Source organism: Vitis riparia, chromosome 16, assembly GCF_004353265.1.
Source record: "Vitis riparia cultivar Riparia Gloire de Montpellier isolate 1030 chromosome 16, EGFV_Vit.rip_1.0, whole genome shotgun sequence".
Classification (NCBI taxonomy): Eukaryota; Viridiplantae; Streptophyta; class Magnoliopsida; order Vitales; family Vitaceae; genus Vitis; species Vitis riparia.
In genome coordinates this window covers 1,058,335-1,069,922 of record NC_048446.1, presented here as the reverse complement: position 1 = coordinate 1,069,922, position 11,588 = coordinate 1,058,335, and the positions used below count along the sequence as shown (strand labels likewise).

The 11,588-nt window shown below is 28.8% G+C and overlaps 1 protein-coding gene across 3 annotated transcripts; it reads right to left on the bottom strand.

Annotated features, from left to right (window-relative positions):
* Positions 1 to 1,003: 1,003 nt before the first annotated feature.
* On the bottom strand, positions 1,004 to 5,937 carry LOC117932911 (dnAJ-like protein slr0093). Of its 3 annotated transcripts, none has more exons than XM_034854231.1 (6): positions 5,691 to 5,937; positions 4,113 to 4,190; positions 3,930 to 4,005; positions 3,242 to 3,315; positions 3,035 to 3,105; positions 1,004 to 1,396 (listed from the first exon to the last, which is right to left on the bottom strand). In XM_034854231.1, the coding sequence occupies exons 1-6, from the start codon at positions 5,718 to 5,720 to the stop codon at positions 1,354 to 1,356; spliced, it is 372 nt and encodes a 123-aa protein (XP_034710122.1). In that variant the 5' UTR covers positions 5,721 to 5,937; the 3' UTR covers positions 1,004 to 1,353. The 3 variants fall into 3 exon arrangements, with proteins under 3 accessions (XP_034710122.1, XP_034710123.1, XP_034710124.1); XM_034854232.1 differs by lacking the exon at positions 5,691 to 5,937 and adding an exon at positions 4,875 to 5,670; XM_034854233.1 differs by lacking the exon at positions 1,004 to 1,396 and adding an exon at positions 1,413 to 2,422.
* Between the last annotated feature and the right edge of the window lie 5,651 nt (positions 5,938 to 11,588).

Here is an 11,588-nt window from a genome sequence, read left to right as displayed (position 1 = left end):
AAGTTGCTTCATTTTATTTTATTTTATTATTTATTTATTTATTTATTTTTAGGTTGAAGTCACTTTCAAGAAACAACTTCTTAGTTAACATCTCAACAAAGATGTGACTTTGATGTATATATTTTTTTAATCCTCTTTTTTAAAATAAATGGGATCCAAGTGTACCTCACGCAAAGTATCTTTGGTTCTTGTTTGACTTAATCCATCTATGAGCCTCAATTATTGACATTATCTACTATAGAAATTGTTACTTTATTTTATAGATCATAGGCTATGTACTAAATTATAGATCATAAAAAAAAAATTAAAAAAAAAAATCGATTTGGAAGATTTCAATGTCTACCAAGTTGCCATCATATATTCCACATCCAAATCTCTTTGTGGTAATCGCTTCACAATTTTAAACTTTGAGAGGTGGAGCTCAAAGATTCTCCCACTATCATCATGGTCTTTTGTCTTTTGTCTTTTGTCCCTTTTTTTTTCTTTTAAAAAAAAATTAGAAATCAAACATTCCATTCAAATATCCTTCTCTCATGTCAATGCTACCATTCTCCATAAAAGGTAATAGGAATTTGGCAAACTCATTCCCTTATATATCCAACAATTTATTTGTTCCAATTTCATGTCAATAAGCTAAAAGCTCCATTCTATGACAGCTTAGTAACAACTAACAAGGCAATTATGTGTTTATATATGTATATATACAACTCTGGAATCTTTCCATGATCAAACCATTCATACTCTTGGGGACTCAAACCTCAAGATGCTGATTGAATCTGTCACAACCAACACCAAATAATTTAAGGCATTCAACCAATGTTGGGATTCCAAACCCTTGGATATTGCACCTCTACCACACATCCTAGCATTCGTCCTAAGGCACCTGACAGGCACAATTATGTGTTTAATATTGTTGATTGACCTATAAGGAACATTACCTAGCCATGACGGCAAGCAAACACATTTATATATATAAAATGTATTTCTTATGGGCCACCATGCCTATGTTTAAAATAATTTATTGATAAGAATACATAGCTGTAATTGCCAAAATCTTTTGGTTATTACATGGACAGTGAGAATAATCTCAATGAGTTCAGTAATTATCTGTTAATCAAACCCAAATCGGTACAATGAGTTGAAATTGCAAAGTTGGCCTTACCCATTTGAGGTGAGAGGTTGTTTTTTCAACACTCTTCATACAATTATACATATGAATCTCCAATCTCCAGTCATGGAAATAACCCAGGTGATTTCCATGGAATAGAACTTCTACCTCCTCAGCAATGCTGCTGAAAAAAATTATTGGGGAGGTGACAAATAAAGATACAAATGCACACAAAGATCAAAACCTTATGTATCTGAATGATCATTGGTGTCCATCAGTTGTTGTGTCCTGCATCAATAGATGAGAACTGTAAGCATTTTTGCAGATTAATGTAATTAAGGTATGAAAAGCTTTAGAAAGTTCCCATAATATACAAGTTCTTAATGAATTATTAATTATTCATGTCTTAGAAATTTTAAGATGACAATTCATGGGATTCTTTTAGGAGAGAATGGATCTTACAGTTTTGAGGAAAACCAATGTAGATATCAAATACAATCCAAAAAAGAAATGCTATGAAGGTGAGTTTAAAATGTAGTAACCCAAAAAAAAAACATATAAGAGAAAAAAAAAAAAAGCACCAAATCACTATAGCCTTTTTAAGACTAAAGGCTTAGAAAATGTCAGAGACATCCAAAAGCTACATCCATAACTAAGAAACTTCCCAATGTAATAAGAGGAAAGCTTTTGTATCGAAAGAATGAATTGTACAAATATTCGATTTTTTGATCCTGGAGATATTCCAAAATTGATGCAAGTGCACTTCCCAGAGGAAGTTTTATAATGCCAATGAGCTCTTAACATTGAGGTGCCTGGGCTAAAGTGAGGCCCCGCCTCCTACTTCTATGTGTTTAGAGTATTCTGCATTTTTTTTCCTTTTTGGATAGATAAAAATTGATTGTATTAAACAACACAGAAGTATGCATGTTGTATACAAGGATGCCAACCGGCCAAAATATCAAGGCAAGGGGAACACAAAAATTAGAGAATTCTACAAAATCCAGTTCTAAACTGTTCCAAGGCACTCTAAACTGTTTAGAGAGTTCCACAATACTGTAGAGCACTCAAAGCTTTTGGAATATCCCGACGGTCTCTAAAAAGGTCAGGTGAGGGGGCAGATTTATGTAGAGTTTATTGAGCACTGATAGATAATATCTAGAACCTTCTGTCTAATGGGAGAGGATTTGCATAGGGCATTGAACTTACCTCAACACAATCTTAATGCAACCACTACCACCTTCCCTCTTCACCTAATGTACTTCTTCCACTCCTTGACTTCATTCCAAACTCCAACCTGTTTTCTCACTTTGTTCTCTAGCTACAACTGATAAAAATCAGTAACACATCCTTTAACATCTTACATAACATTACATTTATGTCCAATCCTTCATTTGATTCACCCTCCTACACAAACTCCCAAAACAACAGGCAAATTTGGAATTATCCATCCCTCTATTTATTAGCCACTGATTTTCAAGTCCAACTAGCTTCTTAAATTCCAATTTGACTCATTCCTTACACCAATCTTTCGTTCAATAACTTCATTCAAAGAAATTTCTATAACGCTATCAAAAGCCATAAAAATTCAGAGAAACATCAGATAAATGGATTTCTTTTCAATAAGATTATAAATTCCATTAGAGAATGGGGAAATTCTTTCATGATGCTTCTGAAAATAATCGTAAAATTATGAAATAGATGTCCCGGTGAGCAAAGCATCTTGCCTGTTGCAAATGACTTCCTTCAACAGAGTTGGAAGTTCTCATTAGTAAACTCATCCATTTGTTCAATTCTTGTAGTTATGGTAGAGTAAATAAAGGGTGGAAAAAATTCTCATAATAGTCAATTGCTATGTGGCCAACAGTTTACTTTCAATGTGGGTTTTTACTATTTAAACAAAGGCCACAGTTGAAAAGAAAATGTTACCATATGGATGTGTGACTAATTCCGAGCCCATTGCAGGTAAGTATCATTCCTTTAAATCTGGTAAGATATTCCTGCAGTGCAATGGCATAACATGCCATAAAATCAGTTTAAAGCACCATTGTATCACAAATCAAGAACATTTTACAATCCTCCTAAACAAATGAAAGTTGGCAATTCTACACCTGATGAGATTACAAAACTTCTTACCCGTAAAGTGTACTTATCAATCTCATAGTTTCCAGTTAAATCATAGTCAAGTCGTTTAGCAGGATCACTCAACACTGCAAAAGAATATAATAAGAATAAAACACAATGAATTCATGAACTACTAAATAAGATAATAATGGTTTTACCACATTATCTGATTCCCCAAAAATATTTGAAAACGACCATCAAATATAACAAAGTTTTACACAAATAGCAGTGAATAACTCTGGAATGAGATTAGATATATATTTTTAAAATTTCAGCCTACTTTTACCAAACAACATGGGTGGACTATGGGTATGTCTTGTTCTAGGAGAGTAGAAGTTGGTTATCATGGTACTGAATCTACACTAATCAATGAATAGCTTAGAAATGCAGAATATCATTTGGGTTCCAATAGCTCAATATAAAAATGGAGAACATCAGAATTCTGCCACAGAATGACTTAAACCATTTCTCGTCTTTTCCTAATCACAGGTTGAATCATCCTACCTCGAATATGGGAGACCAAATGATTAATAAGTTACTCAAGATGAGAAATCAAATAGATTTGTAAGGCATATAACTCCCATAAGTGGGTGACCACAAAAAAATGCAGATTGCGCATCATATAGCATGCAGGGATACAAGTCATTTGGCTAGCATGCAGGATACAAACCATTTGGCTTGCCACAAATAAGAATATTACCTTTATAAGCTTCATTGATCAGTTGAAATTTTTCTGTAACAGCATTGTCACCCTTATGCTTGTCGGGATGCCACTTCTATGCACGGACAGCAATATCTTCATCAAGTTCCCATTTATATTTTTAAGCAAGAAAAACTTATAAGCACCATCTAAGAAGCTACTAAAAAAAGATCGATCACTAACCAGTGCAAGCCTTCTGTAATTTAACTTGATCTTCTCATTAGTTGCATCATAATCAACCTCCAAAACTTTGTAGTAATCCTTGAAACAAGTAAAAAAATTGTGATCAGATTGTACATTGTCGTAGCCCAATTTTATCATAAATATAAACACATGAAGAACAAAAAGTTAAAATTGTGGTTCAAGCAACTGATAAATGGGTCCCAAAAAGAGATTTTGTATTGTAGAAATTAAGTGAACTGGAAAACAGATTGCCTTTTGGTACCCCCTGTATATATCTTTTATACTTTAGTGTATAGAATTCTTGTTCTTTAATTATAAAATTCCCCCCGTTACTGATCAAAATAATAGATTGCAGCCATCAGATATATGACACTGTTTTGGAAATTCAGTGTAGGTGAATTGGTAGAAAAAGATGAAAAATGTGGCATATCATCATTAAAAATGATATGAGCATCTTCTATTCTGTCTTTGAATCCTTTCCTACTGGAGAGAACTCCGGGGGAAACATTCAAAAGGAGAAGTTCCACATTGTAAACTGAAACCACTGGTAGACAACCGTCAAGGTTTACCATGTACTGGTACAAGCACAACTGATTAGAACGTTTATTCTGACAGTATGTATCACTTAGACGTAACTTATTAAAGGAAAGTACAGGGTCCCATTGGTGTACCGAGGTAACTGTAATCCTAAATGGGTAAACATTAAATCCTTGATTCAGCCCCCCTATTCCTCAATCACATGATTCCAAAGCCACAACTGACCATCTTATGGATTTGCATAAGCCGCCCATATATCTTCAGTTCCCGAGCATTTCTTGGTTTGCAGTTCACACTTCACAGCCAATTTAAATAGGGAAAAAAAATTTATCATAGTGTATTCTAATCATGAAACGACATATGAACCTAGAGGATTTGGGCCAAAAATGAGGTATTGGGCATAAAGTATGCTTTTCTTTTTCCCAGGTTTGCCTTGACTTTCTTGGCAACCAAACGGATCTAAAATATGAAAACACCAAGAAATCTCTTCCCCGTCTGTTCCGAAACCAGCAAAATTGTTATGCTTTCATAAGCATATCCCAAATTGCAACCTCCTTTACCCCAACTTTCTTGGCAACCAAACAGAGGGCAAGTATGAGTGAGCACAAACATATCCAATCCCCCCAAAATAGTTACATTTCCTTAAGTATATTCCAAATTCGAATCCCGGCTTCCCGGAAAATTTCAGAGAAATTCCTGCATCACTCTGCAACAAAACAAACAAAGATTTCCCAGAAACTACAGCTCTAACATGTAACAATTCAGTATCCAAACAACAAAATGCAAAAATTGATGATAAACCCCAACAATACTTTCGCTCCTCAATACTCAAAGAGTTCAAGAATTCCAAATAATGAAGAATCAAAATCACACATACGAATCACCAATAATATGGAGAAAACAAAATTGAAGCAAAAAAACTCCTGAATCTGAAATGGGCAATGACTGAATGGAGCCGTTATTACTTGCAACAGAAGAAAACAGCATCACCCATAGAAGGAATAGAACAGAAACATAGAGATAGTATGGAATATTGGGTACCTTGTGGGTGGAACTATCATTGCTTTCCATTTGCTGCCACAGCTACATACTTCATTGATGGAGAAAACAGTGATTGACCCAGCTCTGATTGATGATATATAACTGAAATTTGCAAGATTTTTTTTTCTTTTCCTATGTTTTTTGAAAAATTAATTTCAAATTATTTTGGGAAAAAGAAAATTAGGGTTTTTGTGGTGGAGCGTGGAAGGGGTGAGGAATGGGAATTCTGTGTACCACAATCTGAGGGCTTTGGTATTTTGTCCCAAACTACATGGGTCTTGTCTTTATCTCAAGGCCATTTTTCTTTCCTTCTTTCCTTTTTTATTTATTTATTTTTCTTATTCATCTACCAATAAGATATTTATCCTGAGATTTATTGAGTGGTTCCAGGGCTAAAAATAATTTATTTTAAAAAATGATTATTTGATCAAAAAGTTCATTCAAAACCCAATTTTAAAATTTTAATATTTCATCATTTTTTTTATATCACTTTGACTAAAATACCCTTATTTTTTCTTATAAAAAAACAATTTCTTTTTATAATATTATAATTATGAATATTATTAATAAAAAATAAAATTAATTATTAAAATATAAATTATATATAAATATGGAAATAATGTTAAATATGACAAAGTTTTCATAGTTTTGAAATATCAAAACATTTAGAGACAATATATACATTTGATATTTTTTTTTTTTATAAAAAATATCAAACATTGAGATGGGGTATAATTTCTGTTCTAAATTTAAAGTAGTATAATATATTCTATTCGAAAAAATATCTTAAAACATCATTTTCTCTTTAATATAATACATACATATATATATATATATATATATATATATATAATGCATTTGAAATTTGCCCCATCACCAAAATAAATAAATAAATAAAATCATGGAATTGAAAAGAAATATTGGTGTTGGCAATTTCACCATCTTCCCCCTTTTGTCTTCTCTCTCTCCAATGGGATTCAACCTTCTTCATTTCCTTCTCAAGCACATGTATTTGTCTTGGAATGGAGACTTAATTTTCTCCATTCTCCAAAACAAAAAAACAAAAAAAGCATTTAGCAACTAAAAAATAAAAAATTGTTTTTATTCTTAACACCAGAAAACATAATGTTTTTCAATAACATCTTTTAGTTATTTAATTATTTTTTTTAAGAACTGCTTTAAAAAATAATTATACAAATATAAAAAATGATTAAAAACAAAATTCTACATATAAAAGTTATTTTTAAAACATAGATAATATGTTAAAAATATTTAAGTTCTCGAATAGATATTTGTTTTATAAAACATTAAATGACAATTTTCAAATCCTATTCTTAAAAACGATATTTTAAAACTACTTTGGAAAATAATTATCAAATAAGACCTAAGTTTTCTTGTCACCTTACTAAGAATATATCTCGTTTCTTTTCTTTAAGGAATGTATATTTTGGCTAGAAGTTATCATTTTTGTCTTTATTAGCATAAATTAAGTATTTTTAGTTTTATTGGTAATGGGTTACATATTATAAAATAATTGAAGAATTTTTCTACTTTAATTGTCAAAATAAAATACCAATATATATATATATATATATATATATATATATATATATATATATATACACACATATGTATATAGATATATACACATATGTATATAGATATATACACATATGTATATAGATATCTTATGTCTCTACAAGATTCTTACTCAAATGAGGTCCAACACATGGATGGTGGGGCGTCTTGCTTGGAAGGGAGAGATGGATATAGGAATCTTTGAAAGAACTCAATTTAAAACTAACAAAAATGAAATTTAAGATGAAGAGAATTTACATTTTTGAGAGAAAATTTCTGATCCTTCAAATAATCAAGATCCCCTGAGTTCATGGATAAGAGTAAACTAAATGTCATATGAATATTGATCAATGACATTTTCAAGCCAAATATAGAGATAATATCTAGGGATGCTGGAAACCCAAAAATAGTAGATAATATCTAGGCCAAATATAGAGATAAAATAAAAGGGTCTAGTATAATTTTTCAATTTTCTTTCTATTCTTTGTAAACATTAATACATGTTTTGATACGATGATTTTTCATGAACCTCAAATTTTATAAATCAGTTTTGTCTTTCTTCATTTAAAAATATTTTAAAAATATATGCACTTTTTTCATAAATCCGATAATTATTTTTTGAAATGACATTTTTTCTTACCAGATTAATAACACCAATTTACAATTTAAAAAAATTAAAATTAAAATTAAAATTTAAAAAAATATTAAAATAAAATATTAACTTTCACTTCACTAAAGCACACTAATAGAAAATATAGATATTGAGAAAGAGTTGAAAATATAATGAGAGTCAATATTTTATTTCTTTAATTTGTAAGTTTTTGGTTTTAATTGTATTTAATTTTTAAGTATTTTAGTTTCAATTGTATTTTAAATTCTTAAAATTTCTTATTTTACTGTTGATGTAAACTAACAAAATTTTTATTCAATTTCATTAAAAAAAAAAAAAGATGAATGGATTTATATAATACATGATATAAAATCATTATTAATTAGGGAATTAGAAAATTTTTATTTATCACTCGAGAATCATGGAGAATTTTTACATAATTTTTGTATCTTATATTATATAATAAAAAATTTATAATATATTTATTTATAAGATACTTCAATAAAATTAAAATGGTAAATTAATTTTTTTTGATAATTTTATTTAATATTTTCGTGTAATACCCCAAACCCAATTTAGGGGTAAAATTGTAATTTATAAATTATTAATTAATTAAAGTAACTTAATAAGGGTAAAAAAGTCTTTTCATATTTAAAACCCTAGATATAAATTAGATTTTTCCTACCTTCTTTATTCAGAAAACCTTTTTACACAAAGATCATAAAAATCAGAAAGCATAGGCCTGAAGATTTGGAGGTTTAGGATATGAAGATCAATTTTTCAGGTAAGATTTTAATCCTTAAATTAATATTTTATATTCATTAATTAGTTTTGAACACTTTAGATATTATTTGGAATATCTCAATTTTGATTAAAGTTCGTTTCATTAATTTATAGGTCAAAAAGATTAAAAATTTATGAACACAGATTGATTTATTAATGGAGATCAACATATTTTGATTACTCAAATTAAGAGATCTAGAAAAAATAAATAAATAAAATAAGAGTAACATGATTTTCTGGAACAGTGAAGAGAAAATAATAATAATAATAATAATAATAATAATAATAATAATAATAATAATAATAATGTAGATATGTGTCGTGTAGTAGAGGGTTTAAAAGAAAAAAAAAACAAGGATACGTGTGGACATCTAGGAAGGAATAAACAAAGGAAGAAAAAAAAATGTTATTATAATAATAATAATTATGGGTGTAGTTGGTGGCTTGGAGTAATGGTGTTACAGGGTCTTTGAAAGCAATAATAATAATATATACGTGTGGGGGTGAAATTGTGGTTAAGTGACACTTGGATTATGGGAACAATAATAATAATAATAATAATAATAATAATAGTTTCTTGCATAGGTTTTAATTTAATTTAAGTATATAAAGAAATAAATAGTGAGGGTAAGATTATGAAAGAAAATGAATTTTACAATAATTTGGAAACTTAATAAATTAATTTATTATTGTTTAGTAAGTTGAAAATAATTTTGGGTAGTAATAATATTAGCAAGATAAATTAATTAGGATCCCTAATACTAAATAAAATATTTTTTAGGATTGTCAAATTTTTACCTTTAGATAATTGTGTATGATATTATGTTAGGTGAAGAGTAAATTCGTCAAGCTAAATACTTCAAGTTTTTTAGCACTTCTTCAAGGTAAGGGAAATTAATGCAAATTTTTATAAAAGAAAATAATTTTCTTTTTATATTGTATTTTGAAATGTGTAAAAATATTATTTTTATCTTTACGCATGGATCAAATATGTCTTTTGTATGAAAAATATATTTGAGAATTTTCTTTGTTTATAAAAAATGAAAAATTGAGGAGATATGATATTTTGTTTTGTAAGTTTGAATTAATGAAATAAAGTGTTTAACTCTAGATTATATGACCTTAGTCAACGGGTTATAATAGTTAATCTTATAACCCTAGTCAACAAGTTATAATTCTTGACATTTGGTTTTGTTCACCTTAAATGGAACAAATTTAAAACTAGTTACTCAATTGTAAAGTCCCACCTACTTGGGCACCCTTTGTCATACGATAATCAGAGTAAAAGATATTTTGAATGTATTCAATTTGGTTTTGATAAGAAATTGTTTTCAAATGAATATGAGAAAGTTTTGTTGAAAAGTTTGAATGTATTAGTATTTTGAACTCAAAAGTTTTTATGAAAATAAGTATATGTTATATCTTTTATTTGCAAGTATGATTGAAAATGTTTGATCCATGAAACTATATTAATGTTCCTTATTGGGCTTTGAGTTTATCCTATTTGTTGATAATCTTTCAGGTAACCTCGGGCGAGGAGTGACCATTAGGAGGGAAATTTGGCTTTATTATGACATTTGTTTAAACTCTCTTTATTTTGGACATTATTTAGATGTTAAAACTTAATTCTCGTTTGAATTATTTTGAGTTTGGAGTTATTTGGACAATAACACTTTAATTGATGTATTAGTTTTTTTTTTTAAAAGTTGATACTCAGAGATTTTAGAATTTTGTTTTACTACTCTAAACAGGAATTTAGTAATTGGTAAATGTCCAGTTAGAATACGAATGTTGTGTCGTTTCTACTTTGAACCTTTGGGTTTGAGCTGTGAAATGACCGTCATTCTCTTGAAGTAGGTTAAAGGGCATGACATTTCGAGTAAAAGGGTATTTCAAGAAATAATTATTTGATTTATGAATATATATATATATATATATATTATCTTTAAATAAATTTAATTTATGAAAGTCCACTTATACCTTTCATTTTTATTGATAGAAAAGAAATTTTCTCTTTGGATTTCTACCTTATTTAGGAAGGTTTTTTTATGTTATATTTAATGTTATTTTACTCAAATATTTTGAAGGCAATCCTCTGACTCTAATAACTCTTGAATCTATATTTCATATATTATTACATGGCAAGCAAATTAAGCCTAAAATCCAAATAAACCAAGTTCAATTAGATTTTCTAAGTCCCACTCTCAAGTTAGTGAAGTATAAAACATTTGTGTTAGAGCCTTAGAGGTGGCAATGGACAGCTTGGATATGGGTCGCCCCTATCCTATTCCTATTATTTATACTTATCCTCATTATTTATAATTATTCTCATCCTTATAAAATAAATACATAAATAAACATTCGGGTAAGTGAAAATCTTTGTACTTGTCCCACATTGTTTAATATTTTATTATTTACAAAAAAAAATATTTTACTTTTATGAAAAGTAATTCTTTATTATATGTATTAAAAAGGGAAAATGAAAAAAATAAATTAAATTAATTTTTTATTTAATTAACATATAACGAGAGGGTTGGAGCGAGGGGTTTGTGATTGAAGTAAAAATATATATTCCAATGACACATATATGACATGATTTATATGATATAAATAGTTCAAACCATCCACCTTTAACTTAAAGTGATGCTAAAACCCTAGTTATGAATTTCACTTTTATTTTTAATCTAATTTCAGGTTTAAAAGATGAAAAAAAAAATATGATAAATGCAAAAATCATTATTAACCAATGAAGCAGAAGTTAAACATACATCTCAAGACTTGTGAACCATGAAAAGTCCAAGCAATGGTGTAATGAGCAAGTCATAGGCATGAAATATTAGTAACAGATGTTATGGAGTGAGATAAATGACAAACAACCATAATGGAAGAGGTTTGAAGCAAATGCAATCAAGTTCACATAGAAATTC

What these genes read in the sequence shown, in the direction of transcription:
- LOC117932911 (XM_034854231.1), bottom strand. Translation starts at nt 5,720, where the DNA reads ATGGAAAGCAATGATAGTTCCACCCACAAG. An exon ending in ATGATAGTTCCACCCACAAG is followed by an intron (nt 4,191 to 5,690) that starts GTACCCAATATT and finishes ACTTGTTTCAAG; the next exon opens with GATTACTACAAAGTTTTGGA. An exon ending in ATTACAGAAGGCTTGCACTG is followed by an intron (nt 4,006 to 4,112) that starts GTTAGTGATCGA and finishes GTCCGTGCATAG; the next exon opens with AAGTGGCATCCCGACAAGCA.